The 27,157-nt window shown below is 42.0% G+C and overlaps 2 protein-coding genes across 5 annotated transcripts in view; one reads left to right on the top strand and one right to left on the bottom strand.

Moving 5' to 3' along the window:
* Nucleotides 1-584: 584 nt before the first annotated feature.
* On the top strand, nt 585-5,695 carry LOC115594113 (immunoglobulin superfamily member 11). Its single transcript, XM_030437918.1, has 7 exons — nt 585-1,315; nt 2,263-2,417; nt 2,704-2,770; nt 3,487-3,618; nt 4,426-4,581; nt 5,113-5,235; nt 5,326-5,695. Exons 1-7 carry the CDS (start codon nt 1,252-1,254, stop codon nt 5,520-5,522), a joined length of 894 nt encoding a protein of 297 aa, XP_030293778.1. The 5' UTR covers nt 585-1,251; the 3' UTR covers nt 5,523-5,695.
* A 1,804-nt stretch (nt 5,696-7,499) lies between these two features.
* LOC115594111 (pecanex-like protein 1) overlaps nt 7,500-27,157 on the bottom strand; it is a 29,794-nt gene continuing 10,136 nt past the window's right edge. For 2 of the 4 annotated variants that reach the window (XM_030437915.1, XM_030437914.1), the window contains exons 8-36: nt 25,356-25,485; nt 24,815-24,984; nt 23,145-23,202; nt 22,894-23,035; nt 22,619-22,776; nt 22,051-22,204; nt 21,128-21,160; nt 20,849-21,020; nt 20,620-20,730; nt 20,391-20,482; nt 20,166-20,275; nt 19,708-19,813; nt 19,519-19,611; nt 19,263-19,413; nt 18,622-18,766; nt 18,138-18,315; nt 17,617-17,725; nt 17,080-17,209; nt 16,936-16,994; nt 16,623-16,838; nt 15,874-16,127; nt 15,537-15,767; nt 14,885-14,988; nt 14,641-14,788; nt 14,301-14,531; nt 13,911-14,185; nt 12,711-12,880; nt 12,119-12,522; nt 7,500-10,765 (exon numbers count right to left, since the gene is read on the bottom strand). In XM_030437915.1, the coding sequence (XP_030293775.1) occupies nt 10,613-10,765; nt 12,119-12,522; nt 12,711-12,880; nt 13,911-14,185; nt 14,301-14,531; nt 14,641-14,788; nt 14,885-14,988; nt 15,537-15,767; nt 15,874-16,127; nt 16,623-16,838; nt 16,936-16,994; nt 17,080-17,209; nt 17,617-17,725; nt 18,138-18,315; nt 18,622-18,766; nt 19,263-19,413; nt 19,519-19,611; nt 19,708-19,813; nt 20,166-20,275; nt 20,391-20,482; nt 20,620-20,730; nt 20,849-21,020; nt 21,128-21,160; nt 22,051-22,204; nt 22,619-22,776; nt 22,894-23,035; nt 23,145-23,202; nt 24,815-24,984; nt 25,356-25,485 (4,487 nt within the window). In that variant the 3' untranslated portion in view covers nt 7,500-10,612. The remainder of the gene's footprint in view (nt 10,766-12,118; nt 12,523-12,710; nt 12,881-13,910; nt 14,186-14,300; nt 14,532-14,640; nt 14,789-14,884; nt 14,989-15,536; nt 15,768-15,873; nt 16,128-16,622; nt 16,839-16,935; nt 16,995-17,079; nt 17,210-17,616; nt 17,726-18,137; nt 18,316-18,621; nt 18,767-19,262; nt 19,414-19,518; nt 19,612-19,707; nt 19,814-20,165; nt 20,276-20,390; nt 20,483-20,619; nt 20,731-20,848; nt 21,021-21,127; nt 21,161-22,050; nt 22,205-22,618; nt 22,777-22,893; nt 23,036-23,144; nt 23,203-24,814; nt 24,985-25,355; nt 25,486-27,157) is intronic. The other 2 variants (XM_030437916.1, XM_030437917.1) reach the window with 2 other exon arrangements.

Raw genomic sequence — 27,157 nt, 5'->3', positions numbered from 1 at the left:
TTAGTTCTCTGTTGGTTTTGAAAAGTAAATTTGACACAAGAAACATGACAGTCCTCCTCTTCAAAAAGTTACAATTATAAGGTGCTAGAATGGCACTCAGTAGAGCGCATACCTCTGCCAAGGCCCGACAGTCCCCCTCAGTTCGATCACGTCTAATCTAATATCAAATAAAACATATTTAAAGCCAATAAAATCAGGGTTCGTACACATTTTTCAAGGTCAAATTCAAGCACTTTTAAGGGTCATTTTAAAGATTTTCCAGCACCTTATTGCTGGGGTAAAATACGTATCTACAGGAATATATAAACTCATTATTTTTTCTTCACTTTTTATCACAATTATGTACACTGTATTATGCTGTAAACATGTAAAATTATGTTTCATAATAGCAAAAACTTCAGAAATTAATTATCCAGTCTAATCCCAATTTTGTGAAAGACACAAAGTTATAACGACAAGCACTTTCAAGCACTTAAACTAAAATCCAAGCACTTTTCAGACCTTGAAAACACAACATTGGAATTTAAGTACTTTCAAGGATTTCAAGCACCCGTACAAACCCTGTAAAATGCAATTAAAATACCAGATTTCTTCAGCTAGATCCATGAATCATTCTGAGAACAAAAAATGACAAAAAGCACCCTATCTCGCAATGTTAAAGAAAGTGAGGAAGAATTCCTGGATCCGGATCCTGCACTTAAAGTTAAAGAGGTCTATTCTGGGCTGAGACCCGTCTACCACACTACCAACTTTTGCGGAAAACGTTCAGCGGTTTCTTCGTAATCATGCCAACAAACCAACCAACCAACCAACAAACAAGGCTTGGTTCAGTTTGAGCAGTAGCTTACAGCGGCTACTTTTAGCAGACAGGAAGTCGTAGGTATCTCCGCTTGCTGGTTGTTTGGCGGGAAAAACCTGCCTGGTGGATTTTTTTGCGACAAAAATCACTTTCTCATATATAGGTAACATGTCCTCTGGACCAGCTGCGCTTATTTACGTTACACTGACTTACTAGACTAGGAGCTGGCCTGCTTTACCCTCCATACATACTTAATTAAAAATCCATCTGCAGTCACATTAGTTTATCTTTTACCCGACAGTGCGAGGTGAGAGAAGTGAGAGCGAGGATAACAGAGGGTGGGGTTTGTTGCGTCGTTCAATAGATTAATCATGCATGCCTAGTTTTTCCTGGCCACCAGCTCGTACACGGGGGGGAGAGAGAGAGAAAGAGAGGGCTGTTTCCTCTCAGCTATGGGCTCTGCTGGAAGATGGATGCTCTGGACCCTGTGCGTGTGCTTGACCGCTCTGGAGAACGGTGAGTTGTCCTCCGTCTTCTGTCTTTTACATGAGACATGTTAGACATTTTATTGCACAAAGCTGCTGCAGATTCAAGTGTTTTTTTTAGGGACTCTCAAAGCTGCCTCCCGCTGCTTCTTTTAGAGGACATAAACTGTACGTTTGTCCACTCAGTTATTCTGAACCTGAACGCAAGAATGACAGACACTTTTAATCTGCATTGTAGAGTCGAATCCACACTGACACGAGATAGCTCTAAAGCTCTGTTTGATGTGTTTGACTGTGACAATGCAGATCTTTTGGAAAGTGTCCCTTATTAACTATTTAAAGCTCAAACACTCCCCCCCCCCCCCCCCCCCCCCCCCCACCAGAAATGTTAAATCATATCACAAATAAGTGCTTTAATCATGTAGGTGTGTTATGAGTTAAGATTCAGTAGCAACCCTGAAAATCCACAGTTTTTTAAACACTACAGTTGTATCAAATAAAAGCCTACATTTGTCGTATTGGGCTTTTTAATTTGAAAGGGCGACGCTTCAGAGAACTGGTGATCTACAAAGAGACAATGTCTCGGACTGACGTTGTGTTTTCACGAGCACATCCCAGTGAAGTGGGCTGTTGTTCCACTCAGTCTGTGACCGCTTTGGCTGACCCTCAAAGCTGTCAAGTGTAATTAACAACTAATATGCACGCTGAATTCCCACACACACACACACACACACACACATACACAAAAGGCCCGGGGATGACAGAGAGGAGGAGGAGGAGGAGGGAGGGGGGGGGGGTTCATTATTTCAGTAATGAAGGTGGAGAGGGAGCAGTGGAGTCTGCACGTCAACAGGGAAACCAAGTTGAAGGCAGAATAAAATATTTAAGGAATAACTCCAGAACTCAAAGGATTCTCGCAGGATTTCACAAGATCTGAGTTGTTGTTTTTTTTGTCCCCCGCCTCATCCGTCGACACAGTTGCACTCAGGGTGACCATGAGGGAGTCCAGCCTGAAGGTGGTTCAGGGGGATTTTGTGGTGCTGCCCTGCTCCTTCTTCACCTCCAGCCCTCTCTCCAGACTCAACGTCATCTGGACTCTAGCTCCCCTCTCCAGCCCGGAAACCCCCACACAGGTGTGACTCCCAACACAAACACACACACACACACACACACACACACACATACACTCAACAAGCTGCAGCCTTACAAACTGATCATATATATCTATATTTCAGTATGGGTATTTTCAGGCATGTATCAGGTGCCAACCATGCGGATAACAATTGGAAGTTTCTCTTAAAGTTCCTGTATTTTCAAATCAATTCTGCAGCTCAGGCTTCACTACATGTGTCGGTAGAAGGCCGGTCTGTATTTCAATGTTTTGAAACTTCTTCTAAAAACGGCTGCGCTCACTTCCAGGTGATTGTGTACGACCATGGGCAGGTGATTGAGGACCCAGCCCTCGTCGGCAGGGTGGAGTTCACAGGTAAGACCGGCAAATGGGTTTTTGGTAACGCTTATTTTCACAGACACATTTCATGGTGGGTAGGTGGTAATTACCAAGCAGCACATTTTGAAATGAACCCCACAAGTTTCCACAGTAATGACCTCAAAATGCATTAAAAGATAGTTATCAAATGTTACTGTATTTAACAATAACATACTGTAATTTTCCAACAAGAAGTTAATAAGTAGCCGGACATTTCTTTAGTACATTTCCGGGAAACGTCCAACTAGTTTCAGTCTAACTTTCCACTGGACAATTTCCCCATAAACTTGCCGGACTTGATTCTTGATTATAAAGTTTATTAAAATTTTAAAGTGGCATTTAGGAAATCTGTTCTAGACATATACATGGTTTAGAATGTACTTCAATCTACTGACCTGCAGAAATTTGGAAAAAAAAGGTGCATTATGTAGCGTAATATTTGGTTTATATGTGGCGGACCCTGCCACCTCTCTAGCTTCCAACAGTGTTCTGGGGACGTTATTTTCCTCTGAGAAAAGCTTGTTTATTCAGTTTTGGAAACAATAAATACATCTGAGTTAGTGTTGTTAACTCATTGATATTGTAAATAATAAAATTCTACATTTATTATTAAATTGTGCTCAGGTAAATTCAAATATCACGTTTAAAGGGATGAATTTACAAACTGAGGGCTGGATTTGAAACATCATTATTCCAACCCAAACCTGCTGCAGGTATCCCCTGGAGTGCAGACATTGTCCTGAATGACACGCGTGTATCAGATGCTGGTATTTACCGCTGCATGGTCAACAACCCACCAGAGACGGCAGATCCTGGCATCGGAGAGCTGGAGCTCGATGTTCTGGGTGAGTGTGTCACACGCTGTCTTACCAAAGCACTTCACACGTATTTGAAGCACTCACCATTTAATACACTGAGTCAGGGATGCATCTATTCCTGCAGTCGGATAGTCATATTCAGTGTGTTCCCGACCACATCTGCCACTACTGGTGTGAATTCTGTCAGACAAACAGAGAGGCTAGCAGAACGGCTCTAATCATGGTAATCTTGGCTGAAATGGATTGCCAGGAAATTATGTACTCAGGACCCCCCTATATATTGAAATATACTGGAAAATCTAATTTGTATCTTAAAAATACACTTTAATATATGGATGGAATCCACATACATGTGACAACGCATGCTAAAACATACACAAATACAAATATAATACATTTAATCTTTGATGATACACTGGTAATACAACTGTTGTTGAAAGTACCCAAAAGTCATACTTTTGTAAAAGTAAAGATGTTCAGCTAAAATTTTACTTTGATATATAAATAAATATATATTTATATATATACATAGTTTACTATCAGTCTTAAAGTATCAAAGGTCAAGAACCGACTGATTAACAGCCTGGCTGATTATGGAATTATATAATGAGCATTAAAAAACATTTCAGAATCAGACTTATTTTTGTATCTGATGCATAAAATGAATTATATATAAAACATTTTTTACTGCTGCTTTTGCAATCTGCACAATATCAGAAGTACATATTGTATCAGAAAGAGCAGAACATAGAAAATACCCAAGTGAAGTACAAGTACCTCATGCCTGCACCGAGGTACGCCCTTCTGTGCTGTATCTAATGACTGTTGTTGCAGCGCCGCCCTCACTGCCTGTGTGTCAGTGGGATGGAGACATAGATATGGGAGGAAGTGTCACTCTGTCCTGCTCGGTGGCAGAGGGCGTCCCCACGCCAGAGATCCGCTGGGATAAACTGAATCCAGAGGAAATTGCACTTCCCATCAACATGGAGGGTCAGTGCAGACACACACACACACACACACACACACACACACACACACACACACACACACACATAAACCTAACTGACCATTATGCCAAATCATCATCTTGCGTGAGGTCATTCTTCTTTATTTTCAAAGTCTCAACATCTCAAAGACAGCGAGAAACATGTCAGGGAAGAGTTATAAAATGCTATACGAGTGAACCTGAATTTAAGTACAAGGTGCTGAAGTTTATAATTCGATGATCAACTACGACAAGCAGAATTCATCCTCTCCCAGACATTTTCAGCAAACACAATAAAACATTTAAGCTTTAAGCTACTTAAAGGTCCAGTGTGTAGGATATACGGGCAGAATTTTAATATAATACTCATAATTGTCTTTTCATTAGTGTTTAATCACAAGAATCTTGGAATCGTTACCTTAGAATGAGCCCTTTATATCTACAGAGGGAGCGGAGTCCACCATGTTTTTTTTAGAATTCCCCTGATGACATCACTATGACATCACCAGGGTCTCTCTTCTCCCTCTGTCCCTCAGGGGAACTGTCAGGCTCCGTCCAGATTGAAAACGTGTCCTCTCAGACGTCCGGCCTGTATCGCTGCTCCGCCACCAACGTCCTGGGAACGGAGAACTGCTACGTCAACCTCTCCATCTACAGCGGTGAGTGGCTGTTTGTTCACCCATAATCCCTCGCTGCCTCTTTTCAGCACAGCCACTAGGTAGTTTGAATGTTTTCTGGTTTCTCCACAGTGCCGGAAAGTTCCTCAGGCATGCTGCAGGGCGTGCTGCTCACCTTGTCCATGTGCTTGGTGCTGCTGGCGCTGCTGGTGCTCGTGCTATGGCTCCATCGCACGGGCCAGGACGGGAGGTGGAGGCAGGGGAAGGAAGAGGAGTGTTACAACGAGATACGCTACACTCCGTCTCTGATGAAGCGCTCGTTTGTTTGATTTCTCAAAAAAACGGAGATGCTCCAAACCCGCGGTGACAAACTAAAGACCCCTGAGACTCTGTTGCTGTCATGTAGTTTATGGATCTTAACAGCCCGGCCTGTGCTCCCTGCAAACCACTGCATCGCTGCACAGCATCACAAATATTGAAATAAAATGCAGCGTTTCCAACAGGTGTGGATTTTTTTTACATGATGCATCTACAATTGTACCGCATGACATACTTTACTTTTCTTGCAGTCCTACGATTTATAAAGTGCTATTTGAGATTTTAAAAGATCACTTTGTTTTTTTTGTCTTTTTCCTTTTCTTCAATGTTTTATGGGTCCTTGTGCAGGTGAAAGCCTTCAAAGTTAAGAAGCTCAAAGTCACTGAAACTTGTCAGAAGTCCCACGACTTTGTGACATCACCCTCCGTCACCTTGTTATACATTTGCATAATTTATGTTTAGAAGCTAGTTTGGCACGTGAGAACTGCGTGGCTGTGGCTCAGGGGTAGAGCCAAGGGTCTTGTTATTGGAAGGTCGCTGGTCCGATTCCCCTAGTCTGCATGTCTGTGTGTCGAACCCCAAGCTGCACCTGATACCTGACGCTGCTGGTTGGCACCATGCATGGCGGTCACCACCATCAGAGTATGAATTGCTAAGTTGCTTTGGACAGAAGTGTCTGCTAAATGTAGAAGTGATTTAGCAGAGCTGCACTATTGTTGTTAGCGGTGCTTGCTCAGGCATGTGTGAGCTGACCAATAAGAGAGTGGGTATTTACTGCAGCAGCAGGTCCCGGCCCCAGGTCCAAGCCATGGCGCCGAGTCCCGAGCCCCAGCCGGGATTCGAACCCATGACTGCTGCAGCGAGGACATAACCTCTGTACATGGGAAGCCCGCTCTACCAACTGAGCTAAACAGCCCTCAAACTCAAACCCGCCCTGAATAAAGCTACATAAAGGCCAAAAAATTACTTAAATAAGAAAGTCACTATTAAAGCCTTTACATTGTATCCAAGCACCTCATCCACGACTTTGTATTCATCAAGTCTTAGAACAGAAGATACTCCGAAAACATCTTCAGTATTTCTACAATTGATCACAAAAATGAGAACGTCCAAACAAGGCCGTAAAAACAAATCCGTAATTACATATCTATTGGGAATCGATCCGATGCTGGAAAAATGGCGTGGAGAGTGGGAGACGGGGCCTGTGGCAAAAAGATGACGGTGCTTTTGAGCGGAGCAGAGGAAACGTTTAGCAGTAAGCGGTCGATCTGACAGTAAATGTACAGTATACATCACATTATGTCACTTGATGAACGCTGCAGCTTCTCAAGACCAAGAATCGTCTCGTCTCTGTTGTTTCCCAGCAGATTGAAACGTGAAAGGGTTATCTGCGATAACAGGGTGTAGGTACATGTAGGTTTCAAGGGCGCTGGTGGAAACCCGACTATAGATTGGAGAGAAAAATGAGGAGAGAGCTCGAGGCTGGAGAGCTCAGTGTCAAGAAAAAAAAAAAAACAGAGTGAATGAGAGTCAGGTCTGTTCTCTCTGAGAGGAGCGAAAAACAAATGTGGCCAACAGGCTCTGTTTGTAACCATTAAAATCTGACAAGGTGAGATGAAACAGTTTCCAGCATATTTTAGGTAATTACTGTGCACCGAGTTAGAGGTTAAGAAGGTTAATTGCTCATTAAACAGAAACTTAGCTGATCAGCAGCACATTACTACTGGATCATTTGATGAAGGGCTACACGGCGGCTTAGCACTACTGTGGGGTGTTTAACATATTTTAAGGAAAGATAACAAGTCAGGGAGCCTGGTTTTGCAGGACTAATTTACAAATTAGCATTACTGAGAAACTTCTCAGTACACTTTTCAATTTCCAAAAGGGGAAAGGGATCAACTGGTGAACACCAAACACCTCTGCACGCAACTGGATGGACCTGCAACCAATCAGAGCAAAAGGAAAATGAAATCACTCACAGCAGTTGATTTGCAAACAAAGACACAAAAACCTTTAATTTAAATAGGAGAAGAAAAAAAAAACAAAAACAAAAAATCACATAAAAAACTGTACAGAACATTGAACATCGACTTAAAGTTCTTAAATAAAAAGACCCCTCTCCCAAAAAAAATAACTAAAAGTAATAAACGATAAACAAAGTGGGATGGTGTATGATACATTTTGTGCAAAAGAAGTATTAATTGATTCTTCCCAAACTGCACATTTCAATGTGAAGAGTGCCTCTCTCCACTCAGCTCTCACCTCTGATGGGTAAACACAGTCCCTCCCCTAGAACCTCAACATAGTGTCTTAAATGTAAAAGAACCCAAAAATCCAATAATAATAAAATAGATTTATATTTTTTAAATATATATTTATATACGAAACATGCTGTACATAATTTCAGAGATTGAGAAATCCCTTTTTATTGACACCCAGGTCTGTTCGTGAACTTGTGCTTTCCTCACTCCCAGCAATGAAAATCATAAAATAATAAAAACAAGATTACTCCCTGTTGCTTTGGATACAAGATGAATGAGGAGAAAAGAAAAACAGAAAACAGCACTGATCCGAAAGTCTCTGTTTTTCCTGAGTCGAGGGAGTCATCAACATGTTTCGAGAGGGATACTGACGCACTTTTTATTTCTCGCCCGCCATAGCTTCTTCACAGCCGAGACTGACGAATCTCACAGCTGCTGCTAAAAAAGATTTTAAAAAAAGGAAACCAAAAACTCTGTAAGGTGTGTCTGTTGTTCACATGAGCTGAAAGTGGAGGGGGGGGGAGGGCAAAAAATCAGCACGGCAAAGTCCGGAAATAGCGCGGCAAAGTCGAGAGTGTTTAACAAACGTGGCTTCAACAGCATGCAGAGCACATTTTAACCCACAAAGAGTAAAACACTGTAAAGGGGGGCGTCTTTTGTTATGTCAGTGTGATCCCAGTACTCAACCTGCTGCACAACTGTGACACTTTTTTTTTTTTTTTAATCCCCCTTTCAGTTTTCTCCCTTTGGCCAAAATGTCCTGCAGAAGAAGTCAATTTCTTCCCCCGTTTTAGACCCTGAGAATGCTGGCCTCCTTTCAAGTTTCCAACAGGGAGCTCCGGAGAGATGAATTTGGTGAGAAAACCAGCCTACGAGGCAATCTTCTGGTTAGACGATTAGGTTATTTCTGAACCGTTCAACCACTGCAGACGTGGGGGACAGAGCTGCTGTACCTGGGGGAAACATTTGGGGGCCAAATTTGGTCGGACTGCCAGCTTCTTCTTTTTTTTTCCCCTCTGTATGTACGTTGCACGATTAACCCTCAATCAGTGTGTTTCACAGTGGTGGAACAAAAAGAGTGCAAGAGTGGGAAAGAAACCAACTTAAAGTGACTTCCCGGGAATACTTCCAGTTATGTTACACACTTTAACACAAAAAGACAGCCATCAGTGAGATGATACAAATGTGATGACACCAAACAAGTTGAGGGAGGTGGGGTGGAGGAGGAGGAGGAGGAGGGGGGGTTACAATTGACAGAAGGCAGATTTCCAATTCGATACATCAGCACACCATATTGACAAATCCCGTTAAAGATATCTGTAAGACAATATTAATCAAATAAATATTCCACCGTTGCTTTCAGTATTTTATTTAACTCTTGTTTATTTCCAACTAAAACGCTGGATTTAACTGTTGTAGAAACAGCAGTAGTAGTGGGTATATTAGTAGTAGCAGGAGATGCAGAAGCAGTAGTATAGTAACGGGAGGCGCCGGACTGCAGGCCAAGAAAACAGAGCTCCCCACACAAAGCAGCCTGGGTCCCTGCTTATTGAGAAAGTCATGAGCTGAGTGGATCTGATCAGAGAGGGGCATCATTGATCGGTCATCCCGAGAAAAAACAAAACTCAGTGCCCCTTAAACACTGAGGAACTCTTCAAGTAAAGTAAAAACAATTTTTAAAAAAGGACATTCCACTCATCAAAAAAAAAAGAAAAAAGAAAAAAAAAGGCTAAGTTTTTCTGACACTCCCAGTTTGTTGGTTAGTGATCAAGTCATTTTCACAGATTGATCCTGATCCATGGGCAACCAGCTCTGTCTGAAGTCATTCCACATCTCAGTGTTGCTAGTCAGATTCAGGACTGGTGTGCAGGCCTAAACAGACTGTAAACTAGCAGTAAAAGCACCACATGTTGGCTGGGATGGAGGGGAGGTTGTTTTTTTTTTTTCTTCTTTTTTTCCCTGAATCTTGCTCCGAGACAGAACTGTTGAGTGTTGATGTTGTCAGGCACCTCTGTGGGAAATAGGCCAGAGGACAAAGACGACAATTTTGGTGGGGATGTGTTATTATTTTCTTTTTCTTGCTGAATATGTTTGAATGCGCAGGGATGAAGAAGAAGTGGAGGCTCTGACATTCGTCAATATGTACTGTTAAATATTGTTTGACACATGATGTAGGTCCGTGAGCATGGGGGAAACAGAACAAGGCTTATCATGGTTTCCACGTCCTCCACCCGCACATACAGCAACATACTGTAAGATCTTTAAAAAAAACAGTTATGCAAACAATAAAAACCAAACAAACGAAAAAATCCTGCTGCAGATGTCAAGTGAGAGAAAAGTCAGAGGCGATCCTCTATTCTCCAGTATAGAAAAATAATCAATCCTCAAGCAAAATATCCCTTATAATTGCACTGGCCTTTCTGGCCTGTCACTACTGTTCCAACCTACAGGTTGTCCATAGAGACACCGAGTGCCTTTGTCAGAAGAAAACATTAAGAATGAGTTCACCAGGCCTTCATGAAAGCGGACTTTGGAATAAACAGGTTGGCTGAAATTTTCATGATCTGACGTGCATTAGCTCCGCATGCTATCAGATGTGGAACTCCTTTGGCTGAGAAGGAGAGGGGTTGATGTGTGTATATGACCAAATCCATCCAGTATTGCAGTGGGCCATTAGAAGAAGTCGTAGTTCCACTGAGTTTGTTAAAAGAGGGTTGATGGAATGAGTCCCGAAGGCTGGAATGAGTCTGGTCTGGGCGGGCTGGACCCGCTCCAGAGTCGACCGCGGTCAGGTGTGCTTTCACTGCAGAGAATGTCACTCGGGGTCTCCCAGTGCAGACTCAGCGCAGGTGCTCAAGTAAAGGCAGCTCTGTGGATTCCTCTCGGGGGGTGGGGGGGTCCCCTGCGCTTAGCAGGCTCGGATCCAACGTCTGAGTAACTCCTAGAGGATCTTGTGTCAGACTGACCTCTTGTAGGGGTGCAGGAGGAGCAGGCTGTAAAAGATGACACAGATTTATTATTTTTTTATGTTCATCCCAGAAAACCACTTCTGAAAAACATGACTAACTTCTCACAACTATGAAAACATTCAAGCTGGTTTGGGTACACATCAACACGTATCTGCTGACCACCCAGGCAATGAGCCTTCCCTCCAATGTTGCTTTAAAAAACAAAATGATGTAAAACAGCACGCAACAGCCTGTAATAAGACCTAATATGTGGGTCCCAACAAAAGCAAGTCAACTAAAGTGTAGATGACACAGGTATAGTGAAGGCTTGTCTAACCACTGAGAATTTCTGATCATAATCTGACAAAGTACTGTACAGTTCTGGCCCACTTCCTGTTTGTGTTCCTGAACTGCAAGAAAGTTGAAATCACTTAGTCACAGCTAAAATAAACTGGTGCACAGTTTGAGTAGGTCATCAGCACTTGTTTATAATTAAAAGTATTCAAGACTTTAATCGGTAATTAAGATGTTTTAGCCCTACAACCTTTGTTATGTATTATTATTAATCTACCAATTACTTTCTCATTTCCTTGATTAATCAGCTGGTCTCTAAAATGTCACCAATAGCATAAAATGTCCACACAAGTTCCCAGAGTCCACTGTAATGCTGATAAATGTCAGAATATTACAGTAGACGGAGAAACAAAAAAATGTTGTTTGCAGAGGCATCTTAATATTCTTTTTAAAAAGTCATTTGTTGACGTGATGACATTATACCGCGGCTGAGTAACATTGCTACCTGCTCCAAGTTAGAGGGGTTGGTTCCAAAAAGGGGAACAACTTTAGTGGTGTGGAAGGAAATCGTTACACAAGATCAAATGTAAAATAACCATGGGGATGTGTTACAACTGCAAAAAGACTAAAATACAAATAATTGAGGCCATACAAGCAACTTATTTCACCACCTCAGGCAGAGAAACACCTGCTTGAGAACAAGGGGAGCCAACAATGCCACAACTCAACAGTATTCTTTTGAGAGTATGTTGTCATCCTGTCACAGATTATTGCACAAATACCTTGAAATATTGTGATATAACCATACTGAGTAATACTGTGAAGCTTTTTTGTGGTGCAAACACAACATGGAATCTCTTAGTGAATTAGCCAGGCTCTTTTTATCTTAATCCAAAAAACTAAAAAGGGTGGAAATTAGTTAGTTGATATGTGAAAGGTTTTGGGATTTAGAGGCTAAAACTGAAGCTGAACTGGAATTAATTATATTATATATCGATTGATTATACTGACCCCAAAATGAGTATTTGTGTTCCATGGAGTAACTAGTCTGCACTAACCCTGACTGAGGTTACATGTGAGTGAACAGTAAACAAACCCTCTCACCTGTGTGCGTATGGTCTGTACTGTACCCTCGCCTTCCACTGCAGCTGGTCCGTTAAAGCCCTTTCTGCCCGAAAAACTCCACTTGCCAAAGTGGCTCTCATAGTGTAGTCCGCCGCCCTGACCGAGGCCAGCCCGCTGGCCCGATCTGTGGCCCGAGTTCTCCAGGAGGCTCGCCGGGCAGAAGCGCTCTGGTCCTGGAAGAGGAGGAGGAGCCACAGAGCCGCTGAAGGAGAGCTGGGAGCTGGACAGCTGCTGGCCCAGGAGCCCCTGGATAGAGGATGTACGCTGGAGGGACGTGAGAAGTCCTGCCTCCATCCTGCCCTCTGATTGGCTGAGCAGGGCCAATGGGAGAGGTTGGGGGTGGTGAGGCCAATTCTGGTTTGGACCGACAGGGTTGTCTGTACCTGAAATGCAAGAAAAGACACTTTATTCAGCCATTTTTACTTCATCAAACAAACGTAATGCAAGCTACAATAATTTTTTTTTAATATAATGTTCTACGAAAACAGTTGATCAATTCAAGACAATTGTATTTATTCCTTCTATAAGCCTCTCAGAGATTCCCAAGTGTCACTGATAGGTTGCGTCTTACCCATGGAGGGCTGGACAGTGGTAATGTGTGGCTGGGGAAGGCTGGAAGCCGGTGTACTCTGGGTGGTGTGAACAGCTGGGTTGGTGGAGATGGAGGTGGAGCCACCTCCGCAGTCCGAGTCCTCAATGTTCCCTCCACTGTTACAGCCAGCGCCACAGCCCTTCTGTAACCTGCAGAGAGAGACACATAAATAAATATATTTATCATATTTATATATAAGCATTTGTTATTCCTGAAATGTATGTAAAATTACCCGAGAATACCTATTCCAGTCTAGCCCAAGGTTATAAGCTGAATTTTTTTCAAACCTGTCAGAAGCTCTGCAAGTGCTTCTAACATTCATTTATAAATCTACAGGAGTTTGAACAATTACATATTTATCTTGCCTATATTTTTAAAATACAAAATCAAGCCTGCAGATGACATTTATTTCCTTATTAACACTAACTTTGTGCATGTCAAATAGTCAAAAACAAGTGCTTAGGTGGAAAAACAGCCTATCAAAGAGCACAACACACAAGACTATATCAACTTTTCCAAGTTTAAGACTTTAAAAAACGTATACAAACTATATACATCTGGATTTGATATCTCCTTGTCTACAAATGACATCAGTCATCTGGATGCTGGTGTGAAAGTGGCTCAGGAAAGAGTAAAAAAGAAGAAAGAGTGGGTCTCTTGACCACACAAACACTCATTGGCTGTTGTAGGCTCTAGGGTGGGTGTACAAGCTCATATCTGCAAAGATGAGCTGTAAAACGGCTAGTGTAGAGGGATAATGGTGCCTGCTGTGAAATTAATCTTTTGTTGTTGTTTTTTTTTACAGATACAAGAACAGAGAAGTAGCATCTTCTGACATTTTGACACCATTTAATATTAGGATAGCGTGTTTTGGTAAATAGGTTACTGGAATGGATTTAGTGGGAATATGACATGACAGTGTGTGTGAAGTTTGATGTACTATTGCAACCACGAGACACTTCATTGGTGAGTTGGCAGAACTTTGTACATGCTAGTTTGTTAGCTTGTTTGTACCGTGCTGATGTGGTATTATCTCGAAATGGTTTACATGAATAGAATCACAAGAATCTAAGCTTCCTAGCGCTGTATGGCATGACTAAACACTGTAAGGCGTTACCAAATACAGACACAGCTAAGCAAATACGCAAACTACAATAAACGTTAATTCAGATCACGTACCTGTCCCAGCTGCTGATGAGCCAGGTGTAAATGTTGTGTGGGCTGACAGGTCCTCCCCACACAGACCGGAGCTGGTTGTGGCCCCCAGCGTAAGAGGTGGTAAGGGGCGACACGTAGATGGGGTAGCCAATGGGCTGGTCGCATGATGAGTTAATCATATTCCTCAGGGCCTGTTTGGCATTTTGAATGCTGCCGCGCTCTGGGTTACGATTCCGCAGGAAAACCAGCTCCTGCTGTTGCCCCGCCCACAGCCCGCGCACACACTCTCTGTTCACCTGTGGAGGGCAGCGCAAAGGTGGACAGGCTCAATACAAACATAAACTGAATTTCATTGAAAAGTTAGATTGAATAACCAATAAAACTATAGAATAACAACTATAGAGCTGTGACCTTGATGACTCTGAAGCTGAGGAACCTCTTGTTAAGCATGATGATCTTGTATTCGTCGCTGCCGTCATCCATGATGTGGCGCAGTGCCAGCAGCGAAGGCATGTTTGCTAGAATGGCGCTGCGCCACACAGGGTCGCCCTCGTGAGATATCAGCATCTTCTCCTCGTTGGCAGTGATGGCGTCATATAGAACCATAGGATCCTCGTACTCATCTGGAGATGTAAAATGGTCCTGGAGGGAAACAGATTAAAAGGTTTGGTCTCAGTTCAGTGGACAAAAAAAAAAACCTCCATTATTCCAATCCTGGGGGCTAGTGTTCTCCTTCTGTGAGAAATCCTACCTGATGTAATTTCAGTGACATCCGCACTCCTGGGGCCACTACACGATTCAGCAGGTCCATATCTGCAAACACCCATTCATCCCTGGGGGATGTGATACGAAAGTCTCCCTTGAAGAGTGCATGCAGGCCATAAAGAAACGGTTCCAAGCTGTGAAATAGAAAAACAAAAATCACTTGGATATAGCAAATACGTGTAAGGGTAGTGATGTGTGGGAGACATGGTGGTATGGCCTGGTGCTCTTACCTTGCAGACATGCTGTGGGAGGCTGTGCCCAGAGCTCTTCTTCCCAGGATGCACAACCCGAAACAGAGGTTGACAAGAGGAGAATCTCTTTCACAGGTCACAGGCTACAACACAATACAGAAGTTTAGATAAATTACATTTTGTACATTTTATTGTTTTACAAATAGACTGGTTGGACCAGGATGAGGGTTTAAATATTGATTCTGATTTCTGAAAGTTAAAAGATTAGATCTTTTGTTACTTTTCTCTTATTTTTTTTGATGTACTGAAGACAAAAAAACACCCACAAACTACTTAGAAAAATGGACTGTCTACTGGTATCTTAATTATCCAGAAGGGCTGAAAGGGGCAACATATCTCATATCTAAACAAGCAGTTTCTGCCCTCATCACCAGATGTAGAGAAATGCTGAACTCCATTAACGCTCCCTTCATTTTTTCTCTAAATCGCCTTTCTTGCATTTCAGTCCCATTACCTTTTAACTAATTTCTTCATTTGCAGCGTTATACTGTGTGTGATTTTTTAATCGTATTTTTGAACAAATGAGGTCAGGGGACATTTGGCAACAGCTCAGCCAAGGATAGATATCCACCATAGAAAAAATAGAGAACAAAAACCACCCTGATTCAATGTAAGTGTTGAAGAGTCTAACCGTTTGACGCCTGCTGTTACAGTACTGAATCCAGTCCAGGTAAATCAAGCAGAAAGAGGAGGGGGTGATGCCAGAGGCCCTGTGGTCGTAGTCCTCGTCGATGTTCAGGTTGAAAGTAGGATCGCTGTCTACGTAGTTTGGCCCGAGACAAGGCCGCAGAGCCTCCTGAATGGTCTCATTTATCAGCCACTCCTCCAGCTTTGAGGATCTACTTACATAGTAGATGATGCTCTGTTCGAGGGAACAAACGTGATCCAGATTATTCGTCAATCGAGACCAAAAGTCAGACATAAAGAAGCATCAGTTTAAAGACTACAATCTTGAGACTTCGGCTTACCTTCACATAATACGTGATGAGGATCTTGCGGAGATCGAACACTTGCAACATGGAGGCTGCATTGTTGTCACTGATGCTGTAGCCTTCTAGCACATACTTGGTGGCAGCCACCTCCCAGGCCAGCCAGCGCTGTCCAAAGGCAGCGTTAAATGACAGCATGTGGGGGAGGTGACCAGGCTCGCAGCAGCAGCAGCCTTCGTCCTCCTCCACCCCTTCTGTGATGGCCTCCACCTCTCTCTGCTGACAGTAGGTACCTGGACAGAGTTGAATTAGAGCAAAGTGTGAAGTTTCCTAATGTAAATTCAAATTTAACATGAATCAAAAACAGCTAACAGGACTAAATAAAAAGACGACAAGAATAAACGTCCTCTGTGGGTGTGCATAAAATTAATTTTAAGATTTTTATAAATTTAGATCATAAAGAGCTTCTTTTATTGGTAGGAGACAACCTCTTAAGACAGTGATGCACAACACCCCATCTTTTTAATAGTCCCGAACAAGCTTAAAATAAATCTGCAGCCATGAAACTGATCTTTAATTCAGAGGAATAAAAATATACCCTAAGAACTGGCACAAAAAGTAAAATCAAATAAGAATGAACAAACATGGGTACAGACGAGCAGTACCATTAAAAATACAAAGATGTCAGCTGCAGCCTGATCACTAAAATATAATGATATTCTGTGAGAACACTTGCAGATAAACAAGCTATAAACACAGACAGCCTCCATCACCCCCCTGCTGCTGACCTCTGAACTCGAGACCCCTCAGCTGGAAGGTGACCAGGCCGTTGCCGATTTCAATGATGTGCACCAGGGCGTTGAGGTAGTCCGAGGCGAGGATGAAGCAGTCGCCTGTGGTGTAGTTGCCCCAACGGCCGAGCAGCAGGTCTCCACACAGGCTGTGCTGCAGTGAGCGCGTCAGGTGCTCATAGAAGATCGAGTTTAGATTGTTGTCATCAGCGCCTGTAACAATAGAAAAGACCATCCTCATAGCTACAGAGCAAATATAAATTCATGTCAGATCGAGGTAATTAGAAAGCGGGAGAGTGTTATAGCATACCTGGGTTGCGGTCTAACTGAGTGGCAAGTCTGGTGTTGGAATGATCGACACGCTTGGTGCTGCAAACATGACATACAATTTATGTTAGGACGTTGAAAATTATAATCAAAGAAATGTGATTTCACTTTTAGGACAAACACATACTTGTAGTCTCGCTCCCAGAATTTTACAGGTCTGGTGTACGAGGTGACAAACACAGCACTGCCTAGGACAGGATTCAGAGGGGTGGAGAAAATGGCAGAAAAGATGGCCTGGACGAAAAGCACAGCAGAGTCTGAAGTAACATGAGTTAAGGATATCAACAAAAAAATAAATACAAGCCTGTTGTAAATGAACATTTCATTATTGCTTGCCGTGTGAATTATTCTGGATCTACACTCTAAACACCATGTCCACTGAGCGCAAATACAGGAAATGGCCCTTCTTTTGTGACAAATTTTATATTCTCTGTGTAGAGCTGGACTCTGCTCACATGTCTGATCATTTGATTGTTTTAACCTGCACATATGATGGTGTTGTGCAGTGTCACTAACAGTGGATATTAGAGCCCTGCAGTGATTATTTGTTTTCATGTTTTGGTTACTTTTTACTCTACACCAATTGTGCGTGCATGCATGCTGATACTTTATCTTATATATATATCATTATTATTGACGTGAATTGAATTAAACTGAAGGATACGGGGCACAGCAAAGGGTTGAGCGAATGCGTGGAAGGCTGAGCCCCAGGTAATCTGCCAGGGGGCGATGTATGTCAACACAAAGCGCAGCTTGTACAGCAGGTCCCACATCTGAAAATTCAAAGGACACAAATACATTGTCAGCTGGATTTTAACAACTGCACAGAAACTCAACTGTTGATAATACAGAGATTAAACAACAAGTTAAACCCCCTTGAATATCTGATCTGCGCTGGCCTCCAGTGGTTTAATTTATCATGCTACAATGATGTAAAGGTGTACTCTAAGACCCTGTGACATCACTGTTGGGTGTGGTTACAGGTGCTACAGAGCACACGTCCGACCACAACCAACAAACATCAGTGATGAGTGTGGTCTTTACAAAAGGCTGAGAAGCTGCCTTCTTTGGTTTAAAGTTACCTTTTCACAATAAGCTGTTCAGTGCACAAAATCTAGCTTCTAGATAAGAAAAAAATTGAATTCATTCATATCGTTTGCATATCAAAATTCTACGATTCCTTACCTTGCTGAAGAGAATGGACATGAAGTAGTAGTCAATCAGGAAGGTCTCTGAGAAGTGTGGATAGTCAAAGTGGAAAAAGAGCGTAGTGAAGCACAGTGTGACGTACTGCTGCGACGGGGCGCAGAAGGACGAACGCAGCAACTTCATGCCGGCTACTGAGATGAAGAGGGCTCGGCTGCTGGATGAGAAGAGATGGAAAGGAAATCAGTGACACATAATAATGCAGTTTATTGAAAAAGTCTTCTTCTCTACATCGACTACTACGGAGACTGGCTGGTCTAAAGTTTACAAAAGGAAAAAAGGAAACGACTGTTGCGTGTCCAACCGGCAGAAGGAAACACACCGGGGGGTGGCCGAGTATGTTTATAAATTCTATATTCTATGGTACCTATGCACACAGCCAAAAGCCCATTTCCCTGAGGAGCCGTAGAACAGCAGAATTTATGGATGAGATAGTTTGGAGACAGTATGAGGGGATCCTTACTAGATATCCAGCTCTTTATGGTTCTGGCCCACAGTTCGAGCTTCTGTCGTGAGGGAGTTGAGCACCACGGCCGGGTAGATGAAATATTTCTCCACGCACTGAAGCCATGCATACAACTTCTCGAACCACATCAACTGAGCGGCATCTGGGGCAAAAAAGGAAGCAAAAACTTCTTACACAATCATCGAAGAAATCCATACAGTCCAAACTGTAACCTTTCCCCTCATTTTAACCCCAGTTGTAAAATGAATATGGCTAAAAATTAGTTAGAGATTTAAAGATAAATATCTTTTACATCCCTAGCTGTTGCCAAAAATGGGAAATTAAACTGCTCAAGATGACATGATGCCTAGAAGGAAGATGTACTGCTGGAGGGAGGCTGTACCTTCATGTTTGCATGTTGCCTTAAGGTAAAATAAAGTTGTTGTGTTGATATGGACTATCAGTGATTTTCAAAATATAAAGATGTTTACCTGTATGAAAATGACAGTTTGCTGCTGGTGTAAGATATCTTAACGTTTTGCAGCTTTTTCCTTAAATATTTAAGCTGTTCATCGGGTAAGTTTTCCTCTCATGTTAACACCGGCATACACGTTTCTGTGTATGTGAATGAACATAAAAGAGTCTTCACACACACTCACCTCGGACCTCAAACTGACTGTACTCTCTTGAACGGAGCACGGGGTGAGCCAAGCAGAACCATGGCAGCTGTTTGCGGAGCTGAGGCAGGAGATAGTGTGTAATGAAGCCGACAACTCCGGCCAGGATGTATAAGACAAAGCTAAGAGCAGGCTGTGGATCAAGAGCAGAAAAAAATGAAAGGGAAAATAAGCATTAAACAAAATCCTCTGAGAAATGTAGAGTAAGAAAAGGATCGTAAACTCTGCTCCAACTAACTTGAAGGGCGATGAAAACTGTACTGGCACTGATGGCGAAGGTGATTACAGCCATGAGGGGACACATGACGAGGTCTGAATGAAGAATCTCTTTCTGCAAAGAGGTAGCAAAGAGAGTTTAAAATTACTGACATGGTGAAATCAAAAGTGAAACTGCAGTGTGTGCAGGCCGGTGAGCAGTGATCTTTACCACAGAGTTACGCAGCTTCTCTGGAAGAGGGTCTTTGATCTCCACAGGGGGTTCTTCTGGTGTTCGGTTCTCCAACTCTGGGAATAACTTTGACCGGACCAGTGACCTGATGGAAGGCGGTAATAAAAAAAAAACAAAACAACAAAAAAGAACCATAAGAACTACAACAAAAAACATCATAGTCTACACAGGCTGCATTCAAGCACACTTCAGTGCGTGGGATTCTTGTGTTTTGCAGCACCTGGAGCTCACTATGAAATTACTGTTAATTACACATGTAAGATGGAAGAAAATAGACTCAAAGCCTAAAAATTTCACTTGCCCTAAAACAAATCATATCAGTCCATTCGTAGCAGTTACATGTAGATTGTCAACTGTTAATCCGTCACGGAATTAAACGTGAGATTTTCAATGATATCCAAGATCATTACTGACATTATGAAACACAAAATACTGACCACAGGATGGTGGGATCACTGCTTTGGCGACTGAGGTGGTAGGATAGGGCCAGCAGCAGGCCACAGAACACAGAGAACAGTACTGGCACATGGGCATCCCCCCACGGTGCCTAATATAAAAACAACAACATAATATCAAATTATAGGCTGTCCATATTGATTTTGATCAGAAATACCTCACAGACACGACTTCACTTTCATGTAGAGAGTCTCTGTTCCACTTACATTGATTGCACCGAGGCAAAATCCATACAACAGAGCAGCTACCAACATGCTGCGTATGAGGCTGAACAGAGATGAGAGGGGGCTGGTAGTTGCTGTGGAACAGGTGACACAAAGAGAATATCAGGCAGAACCTAAACACAAATATATTGTGGAGCTCCAAAACAGACAGTTTCAAGATGCTATAACCGTTTCCCAGTTTATTTTCCCAGGTTTTACATCTTTTTCTTACCAGTTCCACCAAAAATGTGCATGTCGATCTGCTCCAGCAGACACATCACAAAAGTATTGACCTGAGGTAGCAACCCAAACAGGAAAATGACCGGGAAACACAAGGCAAACACTGTGGAGCACAAAAGAGAACATTTAATCCCACTGCAGTATCAAATATTGTTGAGGTGTTGCTGTGACTTGGACAGCAAGTACAACGGGGACGTAAAGAGTTGTGCATAAAAACTAACCAATGAGCATATCCCTGACACAGAGCAGAAAGTGTGCAGAGAAGAAGGTGACTCCATACAGGGAGACGGGTTGCAGGCTGCCTGAGCGCCCAGATAGGTCAAAGATCCAGATCATCACACAGCACAGGCAGAAGTAGACTGGCCGACTGTACACAATGATCCAGTTATGGCCCTGTGAAATAACAGATAAAAAGAAAGGCCATAGTTACAGATGTTAACAAGGTTGAATTCATTGATTGAGGACATTTGAGTGTATAAAAAAGGGAAAACAGTACTTACGTGCATGGGAGAAGCTGCATCTGGTTGTACACTCTAAAACAAAGAGGCAAGAAATTTAAGATTCATATGGTTCACATACACTTTGCATTAAAAAATGCTAATATACTGTATAATGAATACAATAGAAAAAACTATGTGGCTTTAATGCAGTATGGGAAAGGTACAATTGACTCTTTAAAGCTGTACAGATTAAGTCAGATTTCATTAACCTCAAACTAATTTTAGAAATGAAAATTTCCACCAGACTGGTTGATATTTGATGTAAGAACGCCCGATAAATTGCAAGAATGATCAACAATCCTATTGTTTCTGTTCTGGCAGGCCTGAAATTTTGTTTGCCTGTCTTGCAGTTCGACTCAGATTTCCCACATAGCTGCTGTCAAAAGGGCTGTTATGTAGTGTTGTAGTGACTTGGATGTAATATTATTGGAGCAGAATTTTGCATGTTGTTGACACTGTAGTTGTGACAGAGGATGTGCTGTGATACAAATAAAACTTCAGGGCAAAATAGCCAAACCACATTGTGTTCTGATTTCCTCTCAGCCATCTGTGGGTCTATTTGATTATCTTTCTATCCAAAGTAGAATTAACTGAAGAAAGAGCACCTCTCTATCTTTTTTTCTGGACAAAATTCTTCAGGATACAGCCATCTTGTTGGATTAAAACATAACTATCAATGATAAAGAACCAAACAAAAACCACTGGGGGTTCAATGTGAGCACCCACATCCTGGCGGATTGATTAAAACGTACAGTATAAACGTGGCAGTTTTAGGTTTTGGTTGTGCAATGTGTACCAAGATCAATGAAATCATACATTCCCCGTCCAGCTTAAGGCATGTGTAACAGAAAACAAGATCAATATCAAATAAATAAATAATGAGATTGAATCCATTTCACTTCTGAAATCCAGAGCTACAGTACCTTCAGTAAAGAGTACTGGCAGCTAGCAATGACCAGGCAGAACTGGAAGACCCAGATGTCCCTGAAAAAGCCCTGGAGCAGCAGTAGGAACCCCAAGAAGGCCACCAGACTGGCCAGCACCACAGCAAACACATTTTCTCCCACACGGCGGTTTCTGGAAACAGAAAGCAGAACAATTCATATCATAAAATAAAATAATAAAATAAGCTTATACTGTGTTGAGAATCAGCCCCATGGTAATATAGTGTCTCAGAACTTTTATTAATTAGTTGTACAATGATGCTGCACATCATACTGCAGTGTTAAAATCTAAACTGTAACAGGAAAATATTTCATCACTTTATCTGGATTTTACAGCCAGAGAACCGGGTTCTACATTTATAACATAGGGCAGAAAAAACAAAAGGACAAGCAGGGATTACACTTTAGCTCAGTTGCACTGACGCACATTGTTCATTACATATTGGTAAATATTATGGACTACAGAGAACAAAATGCATCCTTTGTCCTAGAGAACAGGGGGGCAAAGAGGACATTATCTCTCTTCCACTTTAACAATCTGGTTTACCTGTCCAATAGGGCCAGAAGAGCCAATCGATCATATCGAACCCTCAGCCACTTCCCAGGAAGCACCCAAAAGCGATAGTACTGCTTGGGTTTGGCTTTCTCCTCAATCATCAGAGTGTTTTCCTGGGACTCTTGTAGCGACTCGTGGTCCAGATCAAACTACAAATAAGGTGAGAGATTAATTCAGAAGGAGAAATAAAAACAAAGAGTGGTGACAAAGTCACATGACTATCTACCTGGAATTATCAGCCAAATCAAACATAAAAGACTGCTAACCTCAGGCATTTCCAGAGGCACCCTGCGCACCTGCATGCCCTGTAAAACCACTGGTCTGGGCTGGAGCATGGACAGCACTGGTGCCCCTTCCTGGACCTCAGTGGAGGTGAAGCTTGAGGACTGGGACTGTCTCTCCCTCTCCCTGCAAGCATCAAACATTGTGGATATAATTGCAGTTTTTAAGTCAGCAAATTAACTCCTATAGTCTTGTAAAAAAAGAAAAACCAGGTAATTAAAACTTTATAACTCACTGAACTGGATCCTCATAACCACCTCCAGCAGGTCCAAATGTGTAGGACCGCTTCACTCCTGGGACACAATGGAAAGAAAACTGAAACTGATACTTCAACAGGGAATTAATCACAGACATATTTGTGGAGCCAAAAGATGTTACAGTTTTGTGTGCGTTTTTTCCCTCTTCAACTTTATTTTTATTGCATAAACTGAACACATAACAGAACAATCTACAAACGTAGGAGGAAGAGGCAATCATGAGGGAGAATTTTGTTTTTTAGTTTTGTTATATTCTTGTTGTTGTATCATGTCTGTAGTTAGAGGTTTGGTAATTTACTGAAAAACCTTCTGTGCATTTTATCTGCACATTATTGAAACTTCACTTATCAATCTTAAAAGCCCATATCGGGACATACAGTATCATAGATGTAAAGCAACCACAGCAGTTCAATGATCCCGTTTCTGTATCATATTTAGATATGATAATTTTACCATCTATATTAGGGGTCAAACCAGAATTTTTTTCAGGGCCGATACTAATTATAAGTAATCCAGGAGTCAGGTAAGTGATAACTGGAACGGATCTACATTTGCAGTAAAAAATAAAAACCTTAGTATCAATGTCGAGGAAAACCAGTTATGGAATGTAATCAACTACAATTTGCTCAAGTACTGTACTTACATACAATTTGGAGGTACAGAGCTTCAGTATTTAAATTTCTGCTACTTAATACTTTGAATCCACTCCATCTATTTGATAACTTTAGAAAGCAAATTCACTTTGCATTTTTTCTTGTTTTTCCTTTTACTGCCAATCAGACACTTAGAAAACACTACCAATACTTGTAAAAATGCTCAATATTGGCCCTGATAATAGGCCAGATCAATAATCGGTCTACTCCTAATCTACATTAACAGTTTCTTGTTATCTAGTACTGTAGCATTAAGAGCCAAGACAACAGACACATTCACATGGACCACTACGATCAAACAAAAACACAGAGCATAATAAATGACTGTTAGTGCAACGCAATGTCTTTTTTAAAACTGCATGCATACCAATGAAATGAATAATTTAAGTGTTTCGGAAATATGCTTAGTTAGATGGAGAAGTTGATAACAAGGAAAGATGACAAGGCTAGCTTTGCTCTGTCCAAAAAAGTCTCTACCGGATATCTGGCAACATCATGGTGACAAGTTTCCAGGAAGTTGCTGTGCCCGGCCAAGAAATAGTTCGGCACACAACCCCCCCAAAAAACCCCAACTTGTCGTTTTTACACACAAGATTCTGTACTACTCTTTGGACAGAGCAAGACAAGCTGGCTTCCCATGTGTCCGGTCTTTAAGCTAACTGGCTGAAGCTTAACATCTAAAAGGACAGACATGAGAGCGGTATCAATCTTCTCATTCAAAAGGAAAACTATGCAGTCAGTAGCTGTTCATAAACAGATCATTTAAAAGGAACAGTAAGCAATTCCGAAGAAAAACAGTTGATCGTTGAGTTGATATGGGATTGGTGGCTCTGTCATTCTCCAGAATCGCTGACATCCGTAAACATCCCCAAAAAGGCAAAAAAAACCCAAGCATCCTCAAATCCTGCATTGTATGCCTTTAACTTTCAAACATAAAAGTGAAGAAGCATATTTCCCAAAATGTTGAACTGTCCCTTTTAACGCCGCTGACTCACCGCTTTCGTCATAGAAATAGTGCACCGCCCCCTCTGATGTGTCGTCGAAGGTGGAGGCCTCATGGATGCCACTGCGGGGTAGCAGGAGCGAGGAGGCAAACTGTAAGGCTGAGGGAAGTGTGCGGGTCCGTGAATGAGAGGAGGTGCGAGCCCGCTGAAGGTCCTGAAGGCTTCAGGAACAAAAACACAAAAAAACCTGTTAAAAACACTTCCAACTTTAGCTGTAAAATCTAATTTTGGCAGTGTTGAGACTGAACTCCATCTGTCCCACTGAAGCTGGCATGTTCCCTTGGTGGTAGTTGCAATTAATTGTTTTATCATTCATTTCTCCAAGACCTGCTGAGAATATTAATTTTCAAACAAATCCCCAGAAATATTTCCCCCAAACCACAGTAGCAATTTTAAATCAGGATTAATATTTCTTATAACCATCATAGTGTAAACAAGCCAACAGCTTTGAACATTGCAAGCTGGGTAGAGATTGAGGCAAATAAAGGCCAAGTTGAGATAAGGTGTCAGCTATTAGCCTCACTGGACTAACCTGGGAGGGGATCCCATGGTGGATGGGGGCGGTGTAGGGTTGCTCCCAGCATTATGTCTCCTGCGGATGGCCTGGGTCCTCTTAACACTGCTGACTGAGTCGTGTTTGCCTCCATCCTCTGGAGCCATGGCTGGAGGAGGGTTATCAGTTACATCAATGGGTTACATTACAGTGTCAATGTACACTATTCAAGGCACCATTTGCATTAAAACTTTGACAGCATCTGCAGTCTGACAATATCGTATGACTGGATTTGACTGTTGCCATTGTGCAATGTTAATGTAGAATGTAGTTAATGCAAACCAGCCATCGACAAACAGGCATCCTGAACATTGATTGATTTTATGTCCCAAAGAGAATAAGAGCAATGATGCAATTCGTAAGAGTTTTATTTGCATACATTAAAAAAAACAAAAAACAAAAAAAAACGTTCTGACGTTCTGACATCTATGTTTTGTGTTCTGGAAATTGACTGAAGTTAGCGTGTGAACCAGCTAGGCCGCATCAAACATTCCTGTGTTAATGGTGTAAACAACAGTGGAAACACTCCCCTGGTGCTCCCTCAATCTGCACCACTAGATGCATGGCTAACTGAGCTAACTAGCTAATGGCAGCCACAGCAAGTTGCTACTCTGGTGATATTGCTGCCTCCTGTTTGTTTGGAGCAGGAATTCAACAGGTGGCCAATTTGTAGATATTGCACCATTAACCAAATATTTAAATTAATAGATCTTTCCTCTAAAATACCCTAACATCAATACAGACACTTAAGATCAACAATTTAAAATGAGAGTTATGCTAAAGGATCATTAGAGCCCGAGCTGGTCTTGACCTGCGTGGTCCATTTTGTTTTTCGAATGACGGCTTTTTTGTCCCAAATCATCGCATTTTTCAGTGCCTAAACATACCCCAAAACTCACCAAACGTAGAATATACGTCACACCTGCCGAAAAAAATTCTTAATCTATTGTCATCCTCAATATCCACCGCTAGGTGGCACTATACTCAAGGAAAGTGTGTTTTGGCTTATAACTCACATACACTTTTTCGCACAAACCTTTATCCACGCGTTCACTGAATTGTGCTGAATCTTGTCATATAGGCCACGCCCATAACCTACTTTTTCCAACTTCTCCCAGGCAATTTCAACCATTTGCACAAAACTTTGCACACAGCATCTGTGGACTCTCCTGACAAAAAGTTATTAAAAGAATTTTGATATTCCAAACAATACTCAAGTTATTAAATAACAACTTCCTGTACATTTTGCTAAGAACGCGAAGTGTTGGATATCTCCACATTGGTCTGTCTGAATGACATGAAACCCCGGTGACTACTTCCCCATGAGCCATTAAGACTATAAGACATTAAAATTATAAACTTACTTTTTCCAATTCCTCCTAGGCCATTTCACCCATTTGCAACAAACTTTGCAAGTAGCATCTGTGGGCAAAACTTATCAAAAGCTTTCACCTACGTCACACCTGGTGATGCGGTCCATTTTGATGCTTCGCCATAAAACCATCAACTCATAACTTTCACGTACAGCTTGCCATCTACTGCAAATTGCTCAAACACGTTGGGGGTCTTACCCTGAATACATCTACGCGGCACACCCCGACGGCAGCATGCCTCAATGCGTGTGGACTGCGAGGGCCCGTTCATCGCTGCTTGCAGCTTTAATTTGATTTGTATTCTGATTGACTAATCTAATAAAACATTTGTTTCATCATTGTTATTGTATTTCAGTGCATTTTGATTCTGGTTTGAAATTCTACAAACAATCCTCGGGTGTTATTTAA

Source organism: Sparus aurata, chromosome 13 (assembly GCF_900880675.1).
Source record: "Sparus aurata chromosome 13, fSpaAur1.1, whole genome shotgun sequence".
Classification (NCBI taxonomy): domain Eukaryota; kingdom Metazoa; phylum Chordata; class Actinopteri; order Spariformes; family Sparidae; genus Sparus; species Sparus aurata.
This window is presented reverse-complemented; position numbering and strand designations above follow the sequence as displayed.